Below are 21,178 nucleotides of genomic sequence, written 5' to 3'. Positions count from 1 at the left end.
AATTCTCATACTAAAAGTTTAATTAATATTCTGTTATCCGTCAGTTTTATTCCTAGAAACCAGTATAAATACGAGTCTTTTTGGACTCTTTCTGATTACAGAAATAATTAAACAGACTTTTAAGCTTAAATGTTAAAATATATGACAAAATACACCTACTTCGTGTTAATGTTCAGATTAATATTTAGCTTTAATTGCAGTAACTTCAGTTGAATGAAAGTCTGTCTTGCATTAAACAAAAAAATTAAAAGAAATAACTATTTTTGTGACTCAGTTTCAGGATACGTGAGATTTGACTCCAGCTTGTGACGGAGTTTCACAGTAAAACAACATAAAACTTCCTTCCAGGATCTGCTGCAGGCTTCGTCTCTAAACGTGAAACAGATCCCACCTGTCCTCTCTGACCATCAGAACAGACCTCACATCTCATATCACGTCCAATAATCTCGCTTTGGAGGATCATACGGTTCACGTAGCAGCAGTTTATGATTTGAAAACCCTGACATAACACCAAGAATACTAAAACAGCTGCGACAATAAAACTTGAAAAGGGAGGCGTTTCTCACCGAATCGTAGTACTTGCTGGCAAACTGGTACAGCTGATGTAAGGCCACCTGGGTGTTCAGCTTGTCTGTGTGTTCCTGCAAACCATCAAGATGCATCAGGCTACGAATCCAGCTAAAATCCACCGAAACACAAACTAGAAACTCTTTATTCTGAACTGAATAAAGATTTAGAAATTTACGGCTAAAAATTATCTTAAAAACAAAACTCTCATTAAATCAAAACTGTAAATCAAAGTGTAAATGTTAAGACAAAAAGCAGCTTCTTGGATTCTTTTAACAATGAATCCAGAATCTTCAAGTTGAAAGATGCAAAGTTAATGAAAAGAGAAGCTTTCTGCTTGGATCTGAAGCTCGTACGTAAGGGTTAGGGGTTAGGGTTAGCGTATAAATTCACATCTCAGGGTTCTTTCTGGTCAATCTGAAAGCTCATGTTGTGAACACGATGTTCCAATTAGAAAAAGCAGTTTGATCAAGAACTGGTCGTGAGGTGGTAATCAATAACACGAGACATGAATGAGCAGAAAGTCAGGATGATCAGAAAACTAGTTAATCAAGAAAAATCGGCTCAAAATGGGTAAAAAAAAACATGGTGGTCCGAACTAAAGGGTAAAATGGCTCCCCCTGCTGACAGAAACTGGTACCTGCAGTCAAGGCCGGATTATCTAATAGGCATTATGGGCACAGGCCCAGGGGCCTACGCCTACTTGGGGCCCTTTTTAGGCCCACGTAGGGCACACACCAGCAGTTCGGACAGTAAACAAAATGTACATAAAAGCCAGATAAGTTATACCACAGTATCTAGTGTATTACTATTGGTACCACTGGTTGAGAGATGTTAGAAATGTCATTTCACAGTGTATCATTCACAATTTTCACAATGTTGCGATGGGGAAGGGGGTCCCTGGAACACTCTGGGCCCTGAGAACTTTTAATCCGGCCCTGTCTGCAGTCAGAAAACATCTGCATCCTTAGACGATCTTGTTTATTCTGCTGCTTCTGAGACACTACCACTGATCAAAGTTTACACTTTTTAACTATATTAACTATTTTACCAAGTTGTGATAAAAGTCATGAGAGGTCATAATCTGTACGGTACAGTGGGATCCACAGAATCATGTTTTAGCTTTAAAGCCACCACGGTGGCTCATTTAAAACTTCTTCAAGGCTCTTTTTAATGCATACAAATATAAAATAATGGATGCACCTACCCTTGACACCTCAGCGAGGTGTGTGTTCATGTCCTGATCACTGACTGGAACCATCTGCCTGATGCCTCTGTAATAACTGTAACACACAGTCGAAACGCGGTTATTTATCAAGTAATTATTGGTTTGGAGTTAACTTGTGTCACAGCAGATTATGTTCCAGACATGTTCGGAATTTTTTTATGATTTTCAAAACATTTTACTGTCTATGCAAATAAATGACAGGCACATGATGCTGCAGAACGCTGCAACACACATCTGCTCATTGAACTCACTCGTCCACCATCTTCTTGTACGTGGAAATCTCTTTTGCATAGAGGAGCTTGTTGCTGGGAGACTCCTGCAGTCACAAAGAGAAACACATGAATCATCTTTTGGTGCTAAAGGTTTATTTTCTTAGATGTCCCTGCTTTGTAAATCCTCCTCAGTCTGTGATGTTCAGGGTTTATTTAATCCCGCCTCCTCGTCTGCAGCAGAAGCGTTCAGCAGGTGTCTCACCACATCAGACAGAAGGCGTTAAAAGATGTACGCCACCTCATTTAAAGACAGATACAGTTAAATTCTTAAGGATGCTTCCTGATGACTTGTTACATAAAACAACTGGGTGAGTCTGAACGCAGCTGCAGACTCGGACCAGGAACAACAACAGTTTGTTCGTGTGGACTGACTCTGCTGAGTTTGTGCTCCGTCTTGGTGCAGGCGTCCATGAAGGTCTGAGAGATGACGCGCAGCGAAGCGTCCACCATCTCCGAGACGTGGACATCGAAGATGAAGTGCGGGTTTTTCAGGATGTTCACCCAAAACCTCATCGGCAAGCTGCAGACACACAAAGAAGAGACTGCTTAAAGAGGCGCTATGATGGTATTTGGAGTTTTCTGAGCTTTCTACAGTGTTACAGTGTTGAATCCTCATCAGACATGTGAACGGCACTGTTTTTTATCACCTAAACACATGTTTGAGTTTGGGTTTGAGTTCCAGCACTCTCTCCGTTCGGTTTCCATGGAGACGAAAAACGTGGCATTTTAGAGAGTTTTTTCTACTTGGAAATGCTTGTGACGTCCCGGGGGATAAGGTTCGGTGATTGGTTACCTTCTACTGGTTAACAAGGGCATGTACAAATACATCAGACGGGTGGAAAACGTGGGATAAAGTTATTTCCAACGATGGCTGGTGAGTTTACCAAAGAGAGACATCCTGCTGCATTCGTTGCTGTGGGTTGCTGTTTTCCACTTCGTTTTCAGGCTCTGATTCAGGTTCCAACATGTAGGGCTGGATGCTATGTGTTGACATTATAGTTTGTTTTTTTAAATTCATATTAGCCTAATCCTTCTGTTTATGAGATGTTACAATGATGGCGAAAGCAGGTGCGGTGCGCGCTCCCGATGTAGTGCAGTGGCGGGAGGCGGGGCTTAATGTGGAAGAGTCTCAATCCACTCGTTTTGCCCGCAGGCTGATCTGACAGCCTACGGAGAGGGTCGGTCTGAAGTAAATAAAGCCATTTGGGACAATAACTCGATCAATCCCAGCCCTTCTGGTCTCAGAAATAAAAATAAATTAGCCTGAAATGCACATAATAGTTTCACTTTAAAGACCCCGGAGTGGTGTGGCCGAGGGGTCACAAAGGCTGGGAAAAGGTAATCAGCTCCAATCACCACTCCACAGACGCCCAGCGCAGCATCCTCAGGGACACACGCCACCTTTGCTGTTTCGGCGTGCATCTTCAGCCTCCACAGCAGTGTGTGTGTGTGTGTGTGTGTGTGTTTGTTTGTGATTTAGTACACGTATGCATTCAGGATTTTAGGTGCACACAACTGAACTTTTATTTGCATGAATATTTTTCATGCTGACTTATTTTATTGATAGTTGTTTCCTCTAACATCTTTAGGGGACATTGAATGGAAATGAGCCTTGGGCTACAATCTGACGTGTTTACATTCATTCATATTTTATGAAACGTTCATTAACTCGCATTTTCCCGTCCAAATGCATGAATAAACACAAAGACTTTTTTTCTGCTTATAACCGCCAGAACACAGAGTTTTGTAATAAAAGCCTGCGTGTGCAATAAAAACAGCGGACACATAAACTCATTAATTGTAATAACGACAATATTTACACAGGAAACAGCAGCTGCTGCTAATTTCCCTTCTAGCAGCCGATTCGCTCAACCTAAAGACTCGGTTATACATACACTATTCACAAAAAGTTAGGGATATTCAGCTTTTGGGTGAAATTTCCCAACAAGCCTAAAATGCATTCAAACCTGTACAGGTGAACTTAATGTGATCTTCTCTAAGCTTTTAAATGCACATGTCCAACTGTTAAATGTTTCAATAAATTTTGCACAAGTTGCTGTTCTCTAACAAGGAGCTTAACGGCAAAAATCACGGCAGGTGTGTGATCCTTGAATTGACCAATAAATGTCCTGGTTCAATTAGAGCTGGTGTTTAAACAGTTGTCCTCATCATGCTGTTCACATTTTGACATCATGAGACCAAGACGACACCTAACAATGGAACAACAGTCCCTTGCCATTGCGATGCTTCAAACAGGACGTTCTCAGACAGAAGTGGCCACTGAGCTTGGAGTGTCACAGAGTGTCATCAGCAGGTTGCAACAGAGATATGGAGAGACTGGAAGAGTCACAGAAAGGCCTAGAAGTGGACGTCCTTTGGCCACATCCCGTGCTGATGACCGCTACATTGTGAACACTGCCCTGAGAAACCGGATGATGAATGCCACTCAACTCCAGGCACGTTTAAGAGAGGTGAGAGGCACCCAAGTGTCACGTCAGACCATTCCAAACCGTTTCCATCAGCGTGGTCTGCGTGCTAGACGACCTGCACGGGTACCTGACCACACCACCAGGCACAGGCATCATCGTCTTGCATGGGCCAGGGAGCATTTACGCTGGACGAGGAACCAGTGGGCCTCAGTGCTGTTCTCTGATGAAAGTCGATTCACACTGAGCAGAAATGATGGCCGGCAACGATGTTGGAGACGTCAGGGAGAGCGCTATGCATCAGCCACTGTTGTCACCAGGCCAGCTTTTGGTGGTGGCGGTGTTACAGTGTGGGCAGGGGTGTCCACTTGGTACAGAACTGCCCTACACTTTGTGAATGGTACAGTGACAAGCCCATCCTACCTGAATAACATCATTAATCCAGTGATTGTGCCCCTACATGAACAGCACAGGCCTAATTTCATCTTCATGGACGACAATGCTCCTGCTCATCGAGGCCGCATCATCAGGGAACGGCTGTTGGAGACTGGTGTACCTCAAATGGAATGGCCTGCACTCTCTCCAGACCTGAATCCCATTGAAAACCTGTGGGATCAGCTGAGCCGTCGTGTAGAGGCTCGAAACCCTGCACCCCAGAACCTCAATGACCTGAGGGCTGCCCTTCAAGAAGAGTGGGATGCCATGTCTCAGCAGGCAATAAGTTGCCTTGTGAACAGCATGAGACGTCGTTGTCAAGCTGTAATTGATGCTCAAGGGCACATGACCAGATATTGAGACGTTCAAATTTTTTGTTGTGGTGTAACTACCATTGTTGTTACCTTTTGTGTTGAATGAATTTTTTGAGATGAGGAAATCAGTAGTGCATCCTTCTACTTAAATGTCTTACTTTTATGATATTATATCACTGTAGCACGAACATATTGCATTTTCCATAAATTTCACCTGAAAGCCAAATATCCCTAACTTTTTGTGAGTAGTGTATAATTATCCAGTGTTTACGATGTATGTAAGTATATGTGTACATATGGTGAATATGAAGTAGGGGTGGGCTGGAATAGTTAGGGGTTTCCCTGCTGCAACAAACATGTATCAACTCAATGGCTAATTAGCAGAGCTAGACAACAGCTAATTAAGCCTGATGTGAACTGTAGATACCATCGACTAAATAAAAGATAGATGGAGCCTCAATGACGTCATCGTAGGTTTCTGAAAAACTAGCATGAAGCTCATTGGGCGGTTTCCATCGTCGCCATATGTGTCATGTGGGGAAAGAAGTGGAGCTTGGAGGGGGAATGTGAGCATGTGCTGCCTGTAGCTAAGAGCTAAATGAGCTACCGATAGCTACCTAGCTAACTGAGGTAGGTGGGTTAAAACCAAGCGGCAACCTCCGGCGGTTAAAAGTGAAGCCTATGCAGAAGTTCATAATACTGCAGTTCCCCCTTCATCCACTAGGGGTTGCCAAACAGAGTGAATATCCATACACTCCCATGTTAAAAAGACCAACTTCACAGCAGAAATAAACATGTTTACAGCCTGGTACAAAAATCCATTTTAGGTTTAACAGGTCAGGTTTACCTTCATGACAACTGTGGGGGGAGTGAATTTTTTTCTAACTCGCCCGTTTTAAAGTAATGTAATCTCAAAGTTCGGCATATTTAGGGGCGTGTCCTTTCGATTGACAGGTACCGATCTCCCGCTTCAAGTCAGAAGAACAACCGCGGTTTTTAGCCAGTTAACAACGTGACTTAGCTTTAGCCTGCTTACCTCCGTTAGCTGGTTAGCTCCTGTTATCTCCTGGTTAGCTCAGTTAGCTCTTAACTACAGAAAGCTCTGTGTTCGCTCAATGTCAGTTTTTTTGAACCAGGCTCCAAACATGTTTATTTCTGCTGTGAAGTTGGTCCTTTTAACATGGGAGTCTATGGGGATTTGCTGTTTTGCAGCCCCTCGTGGATGAAGGAGGAACTGCAGTTTTATGCACATCTATATAGGCTTCACTTTTAACCGGAGGCTCCGTCCATCTGTCATGTACGGTCTATGGTTTGCACCAACCCGTGAAGGTAACATCGGCTAAAACCAAGCCCACAAGTCAGGAGCAGCAGCTGGAGTTTCTCTCTGGATGAACTCTCAACTTTTCCATTATTAAAAAAAAAAAAACTCCAATTATTGAGGAAATTTTCTCAAGCTTTTAATATGATCTAAATGTGAAGCCAAGATACTAAAACTTGACTAAAGTGCAGTAATAATGTGGACATTCAATTCCAGACTTTAAAAACCTGCTGACTCATCATTTCCTTCCTCCAACCTTTCATCTCTTCCTCTCCACTGATCGTAACCAGCGTCAATAATTCATCGTCCAACTTGTTAGTGTGTCTTCCTGGTGACTGACAGGCTCAACTCAAGGCCGGTTTTATCTCTCCAGACTTCTCCTTTTCTTCCTCTCTGCTCAGTCATCATCTATCTGACCTGATAACAGCCTGCCAATTAAATCAGCCTTTCATGTGGTCTGCAGCCTAGTTTAGCTGCAATGAGGACATAATTACACTCCAGTGGAGCTGATTAGATATAAAACACACACACACACAGCTTGTGAAGCTTGTGAAGGAGGATAATTATTTCTCTTAGCAGGTTGGATCTCCAGCTGAGGTTCAGAGGAGCTTTGAAGAGAAGCTGGTACACGGTGAATCAGTTAAAGAGTCTAAAATCAGAGGCTTGCAGGTGTTTCCTGACAGGATGATCCACGTGAGGCGTCAGGATGACGCCAAGAGTTTAAATTCAACTTACAGATTCGTACTTTACCCTACAGGCAATCTGATGAGAAGAAATGGCCAAAAAGGGAGGTTTAAACTGATCTGTTTCACAAGAAAAATTAGTCTTTGAAGCCGAGGATTTTATCAGCTTTACATCCGTCCAATAAGGAATCGGCAGGACTGGAGACGTCGCTGTTCTCAAACCAGGTTTACTGAACTGAACCAGGAAATCAACTCGACCGGTAACAAGTTGAGGCGGGACACAAGTTCCTTTTTATAACAATTAACTCCATTTGTGGCTAAAAACGATATAATGTGACATAAAATATGTATTTAAAATATAAATATATGCATCATGTCTCTGCGGTCACACACCTGTTGGTCTTCCAGATGTGCAGCGTCTCCTCGTCCACATTTTCATGTCTCTGTGCCTGTTCGTCCAAGAAGTCGAAGAAATATTTGATGGCAGGAGGGACGGAGCTGGAACACAACACGCTGCGGAAGAAATTATCCACGAACTGCTGCAAAGTGCCCTGTTACACACACACACACACACACACACACACACAGTCCCGTCAAATCTGCAGAATGTGAGTGCTGGTTTGTGCGTGATGGAGCTGGAACAGGACATCTGCACCTTGACAGACAGCAGCCGGGTCAGGTAGATCTCTGTGATGGCCTTGGTCATGGCTTTGTCCTTCATGCTGCCTCTCTTCGACTTCACCTCGTCCATTTCGTCCGCCGGCCTCACCAGGTGGTAGGTGTTGTCATCCTCCAGCAGCGCGTTTTCTGAACATGACAGGCGGACAGATTGTGGTTGTGTTGTGTGTTTACAGCTTCACACACACACAGCAGCACATGGGGGTGATAGATCCACAGTCCTGACACGTGAGAGTGCAGGTATGAGGACGCTGCGACTCCTGTCACACGACTGGAACGACGGTCCTAAAGTCAGACGTTTCTGACAGTAAACTGGTTGAGTAGAAATAATAAAGTCCACTTTGTGTGTCATCTTAATTCATCCTGTTAAATCGAGTCGTTAAGTTCACATGAAAACATTTTTACACTACATTTATTTCTGTAATAATTAAGCATAAAGATTAAATGATAAACGCTGTTTTAAGCCGTATATTTGGTAATTCTGAGAACTCAAACTGCTTATTAATCAGTTCAATATTCAGAGTTTACTTGTTAAAAGTAACACTTGAGCAAAGTCCACCTTAAAACCTCTGAAATGCTCCCAGGTGACAAAAACCTGCTGGAACAACTAGAAATCAGTCCAAAGCGACTCTGCATCAGTAAGTCGTGGTGACGAAGGAGCTGTGCTGAAAAGCGAAGCTCAGTTCGCCAGTCGCTCTACGTTCCTACCCTCGCCCATGCTCACAAGCTGAAGGGGGACGTATCTCCCTCAGAGAGAAGGTGAGAAGCTCTGTCATCCAGGAGGGGATCAGATCCACATCCAACATCAGGATGCTGCCTGGACGCCTCCCTGGCGGTTCGTTCCCTGCAGGAGGAGACCCCGGGGAAGACCCAGGTCACCCCGGAGAGACCATGCCTCTCGACTAGTCTGGGAACGCCTCAGTTTCCGGCTGAATGAGGCTGAAGAAGTGGTCGGGGAGGAAGTCTGGGCCTCTCCGACCCGGTTCAACAGAAAATGGATGGCTGTTATTATTATTTGGTTGCCATGGCGACATGTGGCTGGGATGAACAGCGGCGGTCAGACCGTCTCCTTCTTATTACTTATTATTCCTGTTGTGGAAAACATGGAAACACTTTCTTTCTCTGTTTCCTCCTGAAATACAAAATACTTTCTTCATCTGAATTTTACATCTACATCAGTATTAATACTACAAGTGTACTCTAATGAAATAAAATCATTGAGTAAAATGACTCCACTACGCTTCGGTCTGTTTGTTTTACTTGCAGGCTTTAAAGCATGATTTATAAATAAGATTATCATCATCACCATATTATTATTATTCTTATTATTATTATTATTATTATTATTAATAATAATAATAATAATAATAATAATAATATTATTATTCTTATTATTATTATTATTATTATAGCATAAATATCTAATATCACTACAAACGATTATTAGAGATTTGGAGATGTGCATGTAGGTAAAGGTGTGTCTCTACCTGTATAGATAAAGGTTAATAAAGATCCTAATATTATTGATCATAAGTCTTCATCACTATGTACATATTTATCCAAAATGGAAAGAAAAGAAACTACATGCCTATCATGTTCTGTTTTGTTCCACTTTAATAAGACTGTCGGACGTGTGTGTGTGTGTGTGTGTGTGTGTGTGTGTGTGTGTGTGTGTGTGTGTGTGTGTGCATACTCTCATCCTGGTAGTCCTGGTTCTGGTGGAAAGACTGTGTGTGTAACACTGTGGACAGAACCAACGTGGCGTTGTCTCGAACCTGCAGAGGGACAAAGAACCGGTGAGAAAGGAGTGAATAAATCCTGAACTCCACAGTTATCAACAGCAAAATCAGGTTCTGACTTGATTATTTTCCTGAAATGTCAGGAGAGACTGGGCTGGAGGAATGATTTATTTTCTGCTGGTTTTCCTGCAGCGTGAGGACGACTCTCCAGTGGCTCGACATTTTGCTTGTTTCAGAGCAGAAAGAAAAGGTCTCGACTCCATACAGAAACAAAGCTGATTAAAAACATCCAGAATAAGAAGCAGGATCATAAATCTCATCCGACTCGCCGTAAAAAAACCTGAAGACGAGCTGAAGGCTAAGATTCTTTCAGCTGATTAGATCTGAGCAGCGCTGGCGCGTCACGGAAACAAACATTTGATCCACTGATGGGGGTTTTTGTTCTATAAAATCTAACGAAGAAGATGGAACTGGTACAGAATAAATGGAGATAAATCCAGAAGAGGCTGTTTGATGAGTTTTTATTCATCACACACTGTTTGGTCTATAAAAGATACAGCTCAGGGGATCCCAGCTCCGGTCCTGCAGATCTTCTACCCAGCAGCTTTAGACAAGGTTTCTCCAACACACCTGATCACATGGGTGGCTTGTTACTCTGCAGAGCCCGATGACATGCATGAGAGGATTCTGCTGTTTGTTTCATGTGTGTTGGAGAAGAGGCGCTTCTGGGATGGTATCATTTGAAGACCAGACTTGGGCGCGTGATTAAACTGAACCTCTTTGTTACTAAAAGAGCAGAAGATCTTTGCACATGCCAGGAAGCAGCAATTCTATAAAGTGAAATCAATCAGCTAAAGGACTAACAAGCACCTGCATCCAAACCAAACCGTTCAAACCCACTTCACAGTTTCTGCTACTTTCTCCACTTAAAGCAGAAACCGTCTCATCACCCCAGTAAAACACTGGAATCACAAATCAGCTCTTACTTTTGCCGTTTTGTGGTGAAAAGTTTTATTCCAGCTCTAAAAAACTATCTTTAATGTGTCTCTTCTGACTCTGCCTTTGTTTCAAATGAATCATGAAGGACCTGCTCGTTTCCATGGAGATGCAGGCCGGGGTTTTTAACCCGTCCAGCATCACAACATACAGAACAGCAATCTCTGTGCCATATTTTTGTCAGACAGATTTGCTCTGTCAAGGGAGACATGCCATGTGTATGGCTGCCCTTAATATTCTGAATATTCTTCTTATTATTGTGTCTTAGCTGCTAAAAACAGTATTTATAAAAACAATAAAAACATGTGAATGTGCAACATGTGGTCATGCTATCAAGGATCAACTGGGTACTTGTTAAAGGAGCGCGACCATGGCCCAAAGTGTTGGGGAGAAACCCAAGGCCTCCAGGGCCCAGCAGGCCCACCGAACACAGAGCCCAGGCAGCCAAAGCAGAGAGAGCTGTGGTCCCCCGAGCCCAGAGCAAAGGAAGCACTCAGGCCTGACGCCACAATGACACCATGGGCAGGAACCCATTTATAGAACCCCAAGGACAAGGACACACCCGTCCTTGTCCTTGGGGTTCTATAAATTCTGCTACCATGGGAGGAAATCTTCATCACAAGTCTGTTTGATGAGGGGGGAATTTCTTGTGGTTTTGAGCTGTTGATACTCTAAAACTCTGCTGCTGTTCATACCATATTGTGACAAGAGTGTATCAAAAGATAAAATACTTTTGTTGTGGATAATATGTTCAAAATATTTAATTCCTTTATAAATCCATTCTTTAAAATGGACAATTTTTTTGATCAGAAGAATGTCAGGGTTGTTCCAGATTGGTGTGAGTTTACATGGGATTATTGAGGAATTGCTTTTTTTAAAGAAATTCCCACTAGACTGTCAGGGAGGCACTTCAACTTTTTCACATTTAAGCTGAAGAATGGAAGATACGAGATTTCCAGATTTTCACAGAATGTCTGTTCCAAGTCTGTCCATGGTTCATCTAATGGACGTGGTTTAAGCCATTTTAAGATATATTGCAGCCTGTTTGCTAAGAAATAATGTTGAAAATGAAGGTAATTCTAATCCTCCCCTGTGTTTAAGTTCCTGTAAAGTTTTTAAACTAATCTAGGACGGTTTATTCTCCCAGAGAAATTGGGAAATGTATGATTCTAGTGATTTGAACCAGGTGGAGGGAGGTTTAATGGGAATCATAGAGAACAGGTAGTTGATTTTGGGTAGAACCATCATTTTTATAGTGGCAACTCTTCTATCGAAGCGACTTCCAGCGAGTGAGGTCTTCTATTGTCTTAAGAATGTGGATGTGATTACATTTAGTTAGCTGGAGGGAATATTTATGCCCAGGGATCTAATGTTGCCTGGTTGTAAGGTAGTGTTGGGTGGACTCTGAAAGCTACAGTTAATGGGTAAAACTGCTCTTAGACCAGTTAATAGAGTAGTCAGAGTGATGAAAATTTATTAATTAGTGAGATTGTTTTAGATAGAGATGTTTGTGAGTTCTGAAGGGATAGTAAAATATCATCAGCATAAAGGCTTATTTTAGGAGTTATATTTTCGGACTGGGTGTGTTTTATCATTTTATTCTGTCTTATTGCAGCAGCTAGTGGTTCAATAAATACAGCAAAAAGTGAATTAGAGAGTGGATAAGTTTAATTATTTCTATTTTTTGCAGGATCTGGTCTTAACTCTACTCTAGAAATACCCTAAAATGAAAATTTAATTAAATTTCTCATAATTTTGTCATTTGAAGAGACTTGTAGCTGGAGATCTGATCCAGACATCTGATCCCAGGTCTGGTTAATTCTGAAAATTTCAGCCATATTTTCCACATTAAATGATCCACTTCTCATGTGGTGTTTAGTCTTTGCAGACTGAGACTTCTGTCTTTTCTTTGATTTAACTCTTTAAATCTCTCCACCGTGGTGAAGAAACTGCTCTCTCTATTTAGTGAATTAATCCTGATTAAGCCGCATTTGGACGAGATCAGCCGGACAGCAAGAGGTGCTGCTCTGTAATTTCTCTGGTGTTTCTGTGCAGCAAGAATGATTTATGGGAAGTGATCTGCAACATATGTGTATAATCAGCAGGAGATATGTTGACTGATGTGGATGCGTAACATTTAGCATTTTTCGGGGGGGATTACACTGGATAAAGGAAGTGTACAAACACAGCAGACTGAACTTACATTGTAATGAGCCAAGGTGTTGATTCTCTTCCAGCATCCCTCTTTCTGGGACGTGAGGTCGAGATCGGACAGGATCTGACCGGTGGAGCCGGGACGCCACTCTGGAGACGAACAAGGAAATAAAATATTCTTAATAACATTTAACGCTACTAGAAATTGATTGGAATGAAAGAAAATGATTTTCCTCTTGTAGCAACCAGACAGTTTTATGTATGTTTCCATCCAAACACTGGCTTGTACATAGAGTCTGATGAGTGCTGAATTCCGCTCTGGGATTAATTAAAGCACTTCTGATGCTTCTGGATGTGGATACTTTAATTCTCCATTCAGAAGAGAACGGATGCAGGAGATAAGCCTTCAACAAAGTAGACCAGAACAAAAATCCTCTTACGTTCATATGGGAACAACAAAGCCAACGCTACATCCCTAAAAACCATCTTATTCATGCTCTGATTTAAGTTTTCATGACTGCAGCTGTGAAATTGTCCGGAGAGGCTGCACGTGGGATCAAAGATGTCCACAACGTTTGTTAGGAGCTTCTTGCAGATTTTACTCACTAAGCATCGGTAAAAACTGTAAGAAGAAGTCTGGAAGGATCAGCGAATGCAGCAATGTGTGCGTACGGCATTTCTCCTTCGCTCCGTCATGTTGCATTTGAGTTCTGATGGTTCTGATATTGAGACACGAGTCGATTTCAGTGGGAGAATATTCCAGACTATAAAGGTAAATTAATCTGACAGTATCTGCTTCTCTTAACGTCTCCAGCTGGTGTGAAGAGTCATTTAGCTAAATGCTAAAAGAGGGTTTCTCATTCATGACGTACATCCAGGAAACATCTCTAACAAGGCCGTCTTGAGGATAAAATGCGGTGAAAATTGCATCTTTTTACTGTTTAATTGCACTTATGTAGGTTTTCTTTCTATTTTTACTCCCTGGCTCTGAGCAGCTTGATCATTGGTCTTTATTTATCTTTTAAATAATTTTAGCCCTTTAATTTCTCTTGTCGTTTAAATCTTGTAATTTGTTCTAGTGGATCCTAATTCTTGAGTTTCTTTTAGTGTGTTTTGACTGGTTTTGGTCAATTATGTTTGTCTTTTCTACTGTTCTAATTGCTTGAATGTCTTTATCTGTGCATTTTTAAAATTAATTTTTAATCTTTTACCTGCCTTTTGGAGTAAATTACACTTAATTTCTTTTTTATTGTACGGAATCTCTGTTTTAACTATTAGAGTTTACGTAGAACACACTGACAACCATGTGTTATAGAATTTACCATGCAAATAAAATGGGTTGAATTTTGCTAAAAAAAAAAAAAAAAAAAAAAAAATCAGTTTTACATAAGCTGAATATCTTTTCCTTTAATGACACAAACTGCTTAATGAAATTCTAATAATAACCTACACTACTACATTTTATTTAAATCATCAAAAATATTGATGAATACAGAAAAAAAAACCCAATAAATATGGAAAAAAATAACTTCTAATAAACTTCTAAATGTGATGTTTAAGTGCACGTAATTTGGGGCAATCTTTTTAAAAACACATCTGGATAAATTCTACATTTGAGACATTTTATTCCTTTGTTCACCTCTTTGGTGAGTGGTTGCTGCTTTTTAAAATGCTTTATAAAGTTGGCTCAGGCAGGATACGAATGAAAAGAAGAAACCAAACAAGGACACTTTGTGATAAATGAGTAGCTATAAATGGATCCAAGTAAAGTTAAAAACTTAATATTCAGGACATGGGCTTTGTTGAACAATAATCTTTTGACTGGAAGCTGATAAAACTAGATTCAACAACCTTCAAAATAACCCAGCAGTGGATGATTGTTGTGTACATAAATAATAAAGTGTTTGAGTCTCACCGAGTGCAACACTTTCCACTTTGGGTCTCTGCGAGTACGGCAGGTTCCTGTACACCTGATCAATGATCTTCTCCTTTACCTGCAGGGCAAACAACAACAATCCCACCCGTTTATGTCAGAAAGATGGACAGAAACAGTCATCCATCCTATATCCATCCATTCATTAATCTGTCCATCCATCCAGCCACCCATCCATTCATCTGTCCATCCATCCATCCATCCGTACATCCATCCATTCATCCATCCGTCAGTCCATCCGTCCATCCACCCATCCATCCATTCATCTGTCCATCCATCCATTCATCCATCAGTCCATCCATCCATCCATCCATCCACCCATCCATCCTATATCCGTCCGTCCGTCCGTCCATCCATCCATCCACCTATCCATCCATTCATCCATCCATCCATCCATTCTATATCCATCCATCCACCCATCCTTCCATCCATCCATCCACCTGTACATCCATCCATCCATCCATCCATCCATTCACCTGTACATCCATCCATCCATCCATCCATCCATCCACCTGTACATCCATCCATCCATCCATTTTCCATCCGTCAGTCCATCCATCCTCTATCCAGCCATCCTTCTGTCCGTTCATCCATCCATCCATCCACCCATTCACCTGTCCTATCCATCCATTCTATATCCATCCATCCTCAATCCATCCATCCATCCTCAATCCATCCATCCATCCATCCATCTGCGTTTATGGAAAACAACATATCAAATAATTCTACCACTAAATATTCGGCCTTTGGGAACAATAACGGCTTTAAGACATTAAGGAATATAATCGGAATGCAGTTTGTTGATACAACAACTTGAAAACCATCATTCATCCACCTCCGTGCTTCCCAGTTGGGGAAAGGAGATCTGGATGAAAACATGAATGATGATTCTTCATTAGATTCTTTGTCCACTTCCTGGGTTTTTGTGCGCCTTTATGTTTTAAGCCCTGATGGGCAAAAGAGACTGCAGGTCTTTGTCGACATCCAGCTGAACTGAGCTCCCAGTGAGGAGTCACCAGTAGCCGTGGCTTCACTTCATAGTGTTTGTTTCCGGTAAGCAAACATGATGATACGGACAATTACACAACATGTTTAGTCATTTGGATGTTTCTGTTACAGAATACTGAAAACTACTGGCATCAAATTTGCTCCTTGTGGAAGGAAATGTTCAAAAATGGATATATATGAACTGAAGTATCTTGTTTCCTTATTTTTCTGTCCAATGAGCAAATGTGACAACATTTGTATTCATCATTGGCTTGGTAGAGGCAGACAAAACCAGAAATTTATGGCTGTACTGTTTGATGAATGAGCTTAAAAAGAATGATGTATGTAATAAAGTAAATAGAAATACGCTGCAGAAGTCCAACAGGAGTCTGACAAGCTTACCTGGGTGATGGTGTCGCAGTTCAGCACCTTCACTGGAGTCACGTCTGGTCCGTGCCCGTGCACCAACACCTGCAGAGTCTGACAAACAAAAACACACCTGTCAAACTCACTTGCCCCACAATTTAGATTTGTTCTTTTCTGGAACAAGTTGCATGTTTCCTCTGCAGATGCTGCAAAGAGGAGAGCAGTTATCTTTTGGTGAAGCTGTGCTAGCTGATATGGCTGCCGCTCATACTTCTGCTTCTTTGGTTTGAGGAACTTCGCTCAGTTCACGGTGAATTTACTACAGCAATGAATTCTCTCCCTCATAAAGGCTAGATTACTGTGCTGGTTAAACTGCACAATGGGAAAGCATCATTAAATCACAGTGCGTAGCTTCAGATATTACTTATCAGTGTCCTGCAGTAGCTTCAGTAATACTCAGCTGACACGACCATCACTGCACACACACGTATGTGCTCTTACACCCTTAAAAAGTGATGAATCACAGCTGGATCCCACCACATCTGCCATCTTATGTGTGTACAGTCATGCAGAGACTTATCCTTCTTTAATTTTTCAGCAGCAGGAGGTCAACCGGCTCCTGGGCTTTCTTTCTAAATACATTCTTCGTGCCTGAGGAGGGTTAGGTCAGCAGAAGCAGCGTACTGTAATACATAATACAGCTCAGCCTTTCTCTGAGGATCAGAAGCAACGAAAATGATATTAGGTCATGCAAAATATTGCAAGGGATTGCAAAACCTAATACGAGTGGATGGCTAAGTAGCTCAGAAATCTCCCACAGGGAGCTTTTGGCGGCTGTGGATTAACCAGCAAACAACAGATGTTGTGAAATATTCTACTGATTATGAAAACATCTGGAATATAATAGTTAATCAGAACCAAATTAGGATTTCAAAAGTTGTATTTTTTTTAATTCTGTCACATAAAACTAAAGATAAAAAGATGACATTGTCATACGAACCAGCACAGAGTACTCAACGTCGTCCCCCAGAAGTCCTGTATCATTCAGCGTGTACTTGGCTTTCTTCAGCTTGGCGTCCACCGGACCCTTCTCCACCTGGTGCTTTAGGGCCTTAAACAGCGTGTATAACGGTTCTCCAGCTGTGTCCTAAAACAGAGACATCAGGCAGTTAGATCCACATCAGCTAGGACCGATATCATCCTGGTGGTCTACAAAACATCTTCAAATCAGAACCAGTTCCTTGTCTTGACACCACGGCAGCTGATATGGTACCATGTTTAAAATCCAGAACCAGTGCAGCACCTCATCCATCTAGTCTAAGAGAGACCAACAAAACACACTTTAGGCAGGTGTTAGGAGTTAGGATTAACTGCCTAAACTTTAGGAGTTTAGGCAGTTAATGCCTTTAAAGTAGGGCTGTGACGATATGCTTTTGTCCCAATTCGATTACAGTTTTTTCGGTGCAGATTCAATTTAAATTATGATTCTCACAATTCTTTGATATTGTTGATTTAATTGTAGATTAAAAGCCAAAAAAAATGTCTAAAACTTTTTTTTGCTTGTCATTTTTCTTGATTTTAATCAGGAAAAAACAACACAGTAGCCAGACCATCATTCTGCTGCTATAATCCCCAAGAAGACAAGTAAAAAGATCAATAAAAACAATTAAAAAATTTTTTTTTATAGTGGATTAATTTTATTTGAAAAGAAAAATCTATTTTTTTTAACAAAAAAAAAAAAATTTATTTTAAAATTGTGAAGCAAAAAATCCAGATTTTTGATTTTTCCACCCCTACTTTAAATGTTATGTGTCCTAAAGTGGTGCACAGAACAATGTACACAATCGTAACTAAATATTAGGCAACATTTGCAAGAAATGTATTGATATGGTTGGATGTTAAAAGCAACGCTATGTAACCTTCCAACCTCCAAACTCTGAGCGTTTTTTTCCCAACCTGAAGCATCCGGTGACAGCTCTAGTTTGCTTTATGGCACCACGTCAAACTAGATATCAACACACTGGCCATTGTAAATCTTGTTGCAGAGCAAAGAAATGTAAGAGGACATTAACAGAGGAGGCGAAGAAAAGAAAGAAAGAAAAAAGAAAAAGAGGAAGCGACAACATTGTAGAGACTTTTACTGGCTGGAGAGAGCACAGAGAAGAGAAAGGATGTAAGGATAAGAAATTATTGCCAACAGAGGACGTCAAAGTGGGAAATTCTGCCAAGGTGTTATTTTAAAGAAGCACATTTGAACTTTGGTAGATTTTCCTCAGCGAGTTGCCACCTGATGATGGCTAATTCTGTGTCCATCTTGAGCAGTAGGGGTGGGAAATCGAATTGAAAAAGTAAAATATTGGGACATTTTGCTTTACAATTTTAAAATAGATTTTTTGTGAAAAAATAGATTTTTTTTTTTCCAAATAAATACAAATCATCTATTATAAATTTTTTTTTGGTCATTTTTATTGTTTTTATTGATCTTTTAACTTGTCTTCGTGGTATTTATAGCAGCAGAATGATGATCTGGCTACTGTGTCGTTTTCTTCCTCACTTAAATCAAGAAAAACGACGAGCAAAAAAAGTTTTGTACATTTTTTTGTTGTTTTTAGTTTGTCTACAAAAATTAGCAATATCAAAGAATCGTGAGAATCACAATTTAAATCGAATCGGCACCCCAAAAAAATCCTAAACAAATCAAATTGGGACAAAAGCATAACGTCACACTCATATTGAGCAGCCAGTAAAGATCCAAATTATGCTGAATTTTTTGTCACATCTTGCTCCGTCACTGTCCGTCTTTGTTTTCCTCTTGTCCTCCAGTAATGTCCTCTTTTGTTTTTTGTCTTATCAGCCATGGTGCGTGCTCACACTGGCCAATGTGTTGATATCCAGTTGCTAGCATGTGATGTGGAGCATAAAGAAAAGTTGGCTTTTGGGCAACAACACCACAAGGACTGAACAAAATAAATGTGACCCAACATGAGTCCGAAACAAGCTGCATGAATACAATGTGATATGTAAGATAAATTGTTACGTGCATCACTCGCACTTGTGAAAAACTTGTCATCCCTGTCATCTTCCCAGGTTTCTAAGTAGCGAAAGTGGAGATCTGCCTACCCTGGGTTTCATTGGCTGATTCAAATTCAGACGCTCCAATCAGCACTAGAGGTCACCCTTTAAAAGAGCAGCACCTGGAGGCCGTCACTCTCTTCTGTTTTCCTTTGTTTGTTCATGGCATGGTGGAACAGGTATGTGGGGAGGCATGAGGACCAAGCTCTGGTTATTAGATTAGTAAAGTAGGAGTTTATTTGGTTTGGTTTTGGTTTACAGGTAGAGTCTGAGTTAGGCCTCATTTTGTTTTCTTGTTTCCGGCACAGCCTAATGTCCCATCCTCTCCTACAAGTTCCGTAATCCTGCCACATCCAAGTCCTGTAAATAAGTGTTACAACTCTCTATACTTGTCTTGTCTCCATCTGTGGTTGTCAGGTTGCACCCCTCCCAGGGGACGCAACATAAATCATCATGTGCTGTTGTCCTTGACTGAAATTTATGATAGATCCAGGACTCAAATGACAATTTAAAGTGACTTAAAGCAGAACATACAAGGTTCTGGACCGGCTCAGATCTGGATAGGAGACCAGCTCACTGTATCTTTACTGTATATTTACATGCATCCCCAATCAGACGCCACTTTCTTGCTCTTTATGAAGATAAATAAGTCACATTTGTCACACACAGTCAGCTGAGGTGGAAAAACATTTCAGATCTGCCAGCATCAGATTAAAGGTGTTATTTGACAGAGATGTCAAACTGATTAAAAAAAGATGAGCACCTCTTCTGATATAAGACAAAGCGAGGCTTTTAAATTGAGCCAATTTCATCCTGAACAAGGCTCTGTACATGAGGGTGAAGGAAATCCTGACACTATAAACTGCTTTTAAACACATCCATTTCTCCCTTTAAAGCTTTGCTGTTGTGCTCAGAGCTGTTTTGTTTGCCGTCTCTGCAGACATGAATGCAAACAGTGAGCAGGAGGACAGAAGATATGTCCTGTGTTTACAAAGAATTCTGTTTTTCTGCACAAACACACCTGAAATAAACAGAGCCTTTTGTGTGGAGGTCTGTCAGCAGAGCACATGGACCCTCAGCGGTGAACGTGACATATTTGCATTACACCTGAAATGTGGCGACGAGTCCCAGCGATCTACTCTGAATGCATCCTGCATCCTGTGTGTGTGTTTATGCCTGTAATTAGAGCTCTTGGACTCCGATCAGATCACCCAGGATGCATGTTAGCATCAGGTGCAACAAACCAAATTCTCCCTCCACAGAAAAAAACACACATATGCTAATTAATTACAAACATTTCACCATCTGTCCGGCCTGCAATGTAAAATGCTGCATTTCTACATCTGCAGCATATTTACTGATGAAGCATTTTTTCAGCAAGGAAATGAAATTCTGTTGTTCTTGTGAATTTCTACATTTTGAAGTTATCTAAGTTTTAAAGTTGTTTACAGTAAAATGATCTCATTTGTGATTATTTCATGCCAACATGCAGAACATCATCATCTGTTTATCATATAAAAACATTTTAATACCTTTAGTTTACATCTAAGAGGATTAAAATGATGATTTATAACCTGATCTAATAGACAACATGAAAACTATCTGATTAAACTCGAGCTGAGGCACATTTTCACTCAGCTGCTGCTTCCCAGAAAAGTCTAAATTGATTCAAACAAAACAGAGAGAGAGGAGAAACGTCAAGCTTTAGGTTAAAGTTGGAATAAGAAAACAGAAAAAAGTAAATTATAAATGACAGAACAAAGAAGAGCATGAAAAGCAGACGGGAGAGATAGATACAAATCCAAGCACAGAATAAGTAAAAGAATCCGTTACCCTGAGGAACTGATACAAGCAGATGCACATCCAATTACAAAGCATCCTCTCCACCACCGTCTCCGACCTACACACACAAACAAAAACATTAAATCTGTGCAGACACCTGGAGAACTCACTTTAACACCACTTTAAACTTGTAAAATCACATTTCTCCTGCTGCAGGATGCAGCTGGT

General features: G+C 41.0%; 1 protein-coding gene across 1 annotated transcript in view; it reads right to left on the bottom strand.

Annotated features, from left to right (window-relative positions):
* Positions 1-21,178, bottom strand: part of LOC306773529 (plexin-B2-like) — a 270,463-nt gene that overhangs the window by 2,139 nt on the left and 247,146 nt on the right. The window contains exons 33-44 of the mRNA XM_079263372.1: positions 21,002-21,068; positions 17,097-17,243; positions 16,133-16,210; positions 14,726-14,804; positions 12,860-12,960; positions 9,615-9,696; positions 7,899-8,050; positions 7,637-7,794; positions 2,440-2,587; positions 2,047-2,111; positions 1,775-1,850; positions 567-641 (exon numbers count right to left, since the gene is read on the bottom strand). Coding sequence (XP_079119498.1) covers positions 567-641; positions 1,775-1,850; positions 2,047-2,111; positions 2,440-2,587; positions 7,637-7,794; positions 7,899-8,050; positions 9,615-9,696; positions 12,860-12,960; positions 14,726-14,804; positions 16,133-16,210; positions 17,097-17,243; positions 21,002-21,068 — 1,228 coding nt within the window. The remainder of the gene's footprint in view (positions 1-566; positions 642-1,774; positions 1,851-2,046; positions 2,112-2,439; positions 2,588-7,636; positions 7,795-7,898; positions 8,051-9,614; positions 9,697-12,859; positions 12,961-14,725; positions 14,805-16,132; positions 16,211-17,096; positions 17,244-21,001; positions 21,069-21,178) is intronic.

Source organism: Telmatherina bonti, assembly GCF_933228915.1.
Source record: "Telmatherina bonti genome assembly, chromosome: 23".
NCBI lineage: Eukaryota > Metazoa > Chordata > Actinopteri > Atheriniformes > Telmatherinidae > Telmatherina > Telmatherina bonti.
The sequence above is the reverse complement of the archived record's forward strand: the minus strand, read 5'-3'. Positions and strand labels throughout refer to the sequence as shown.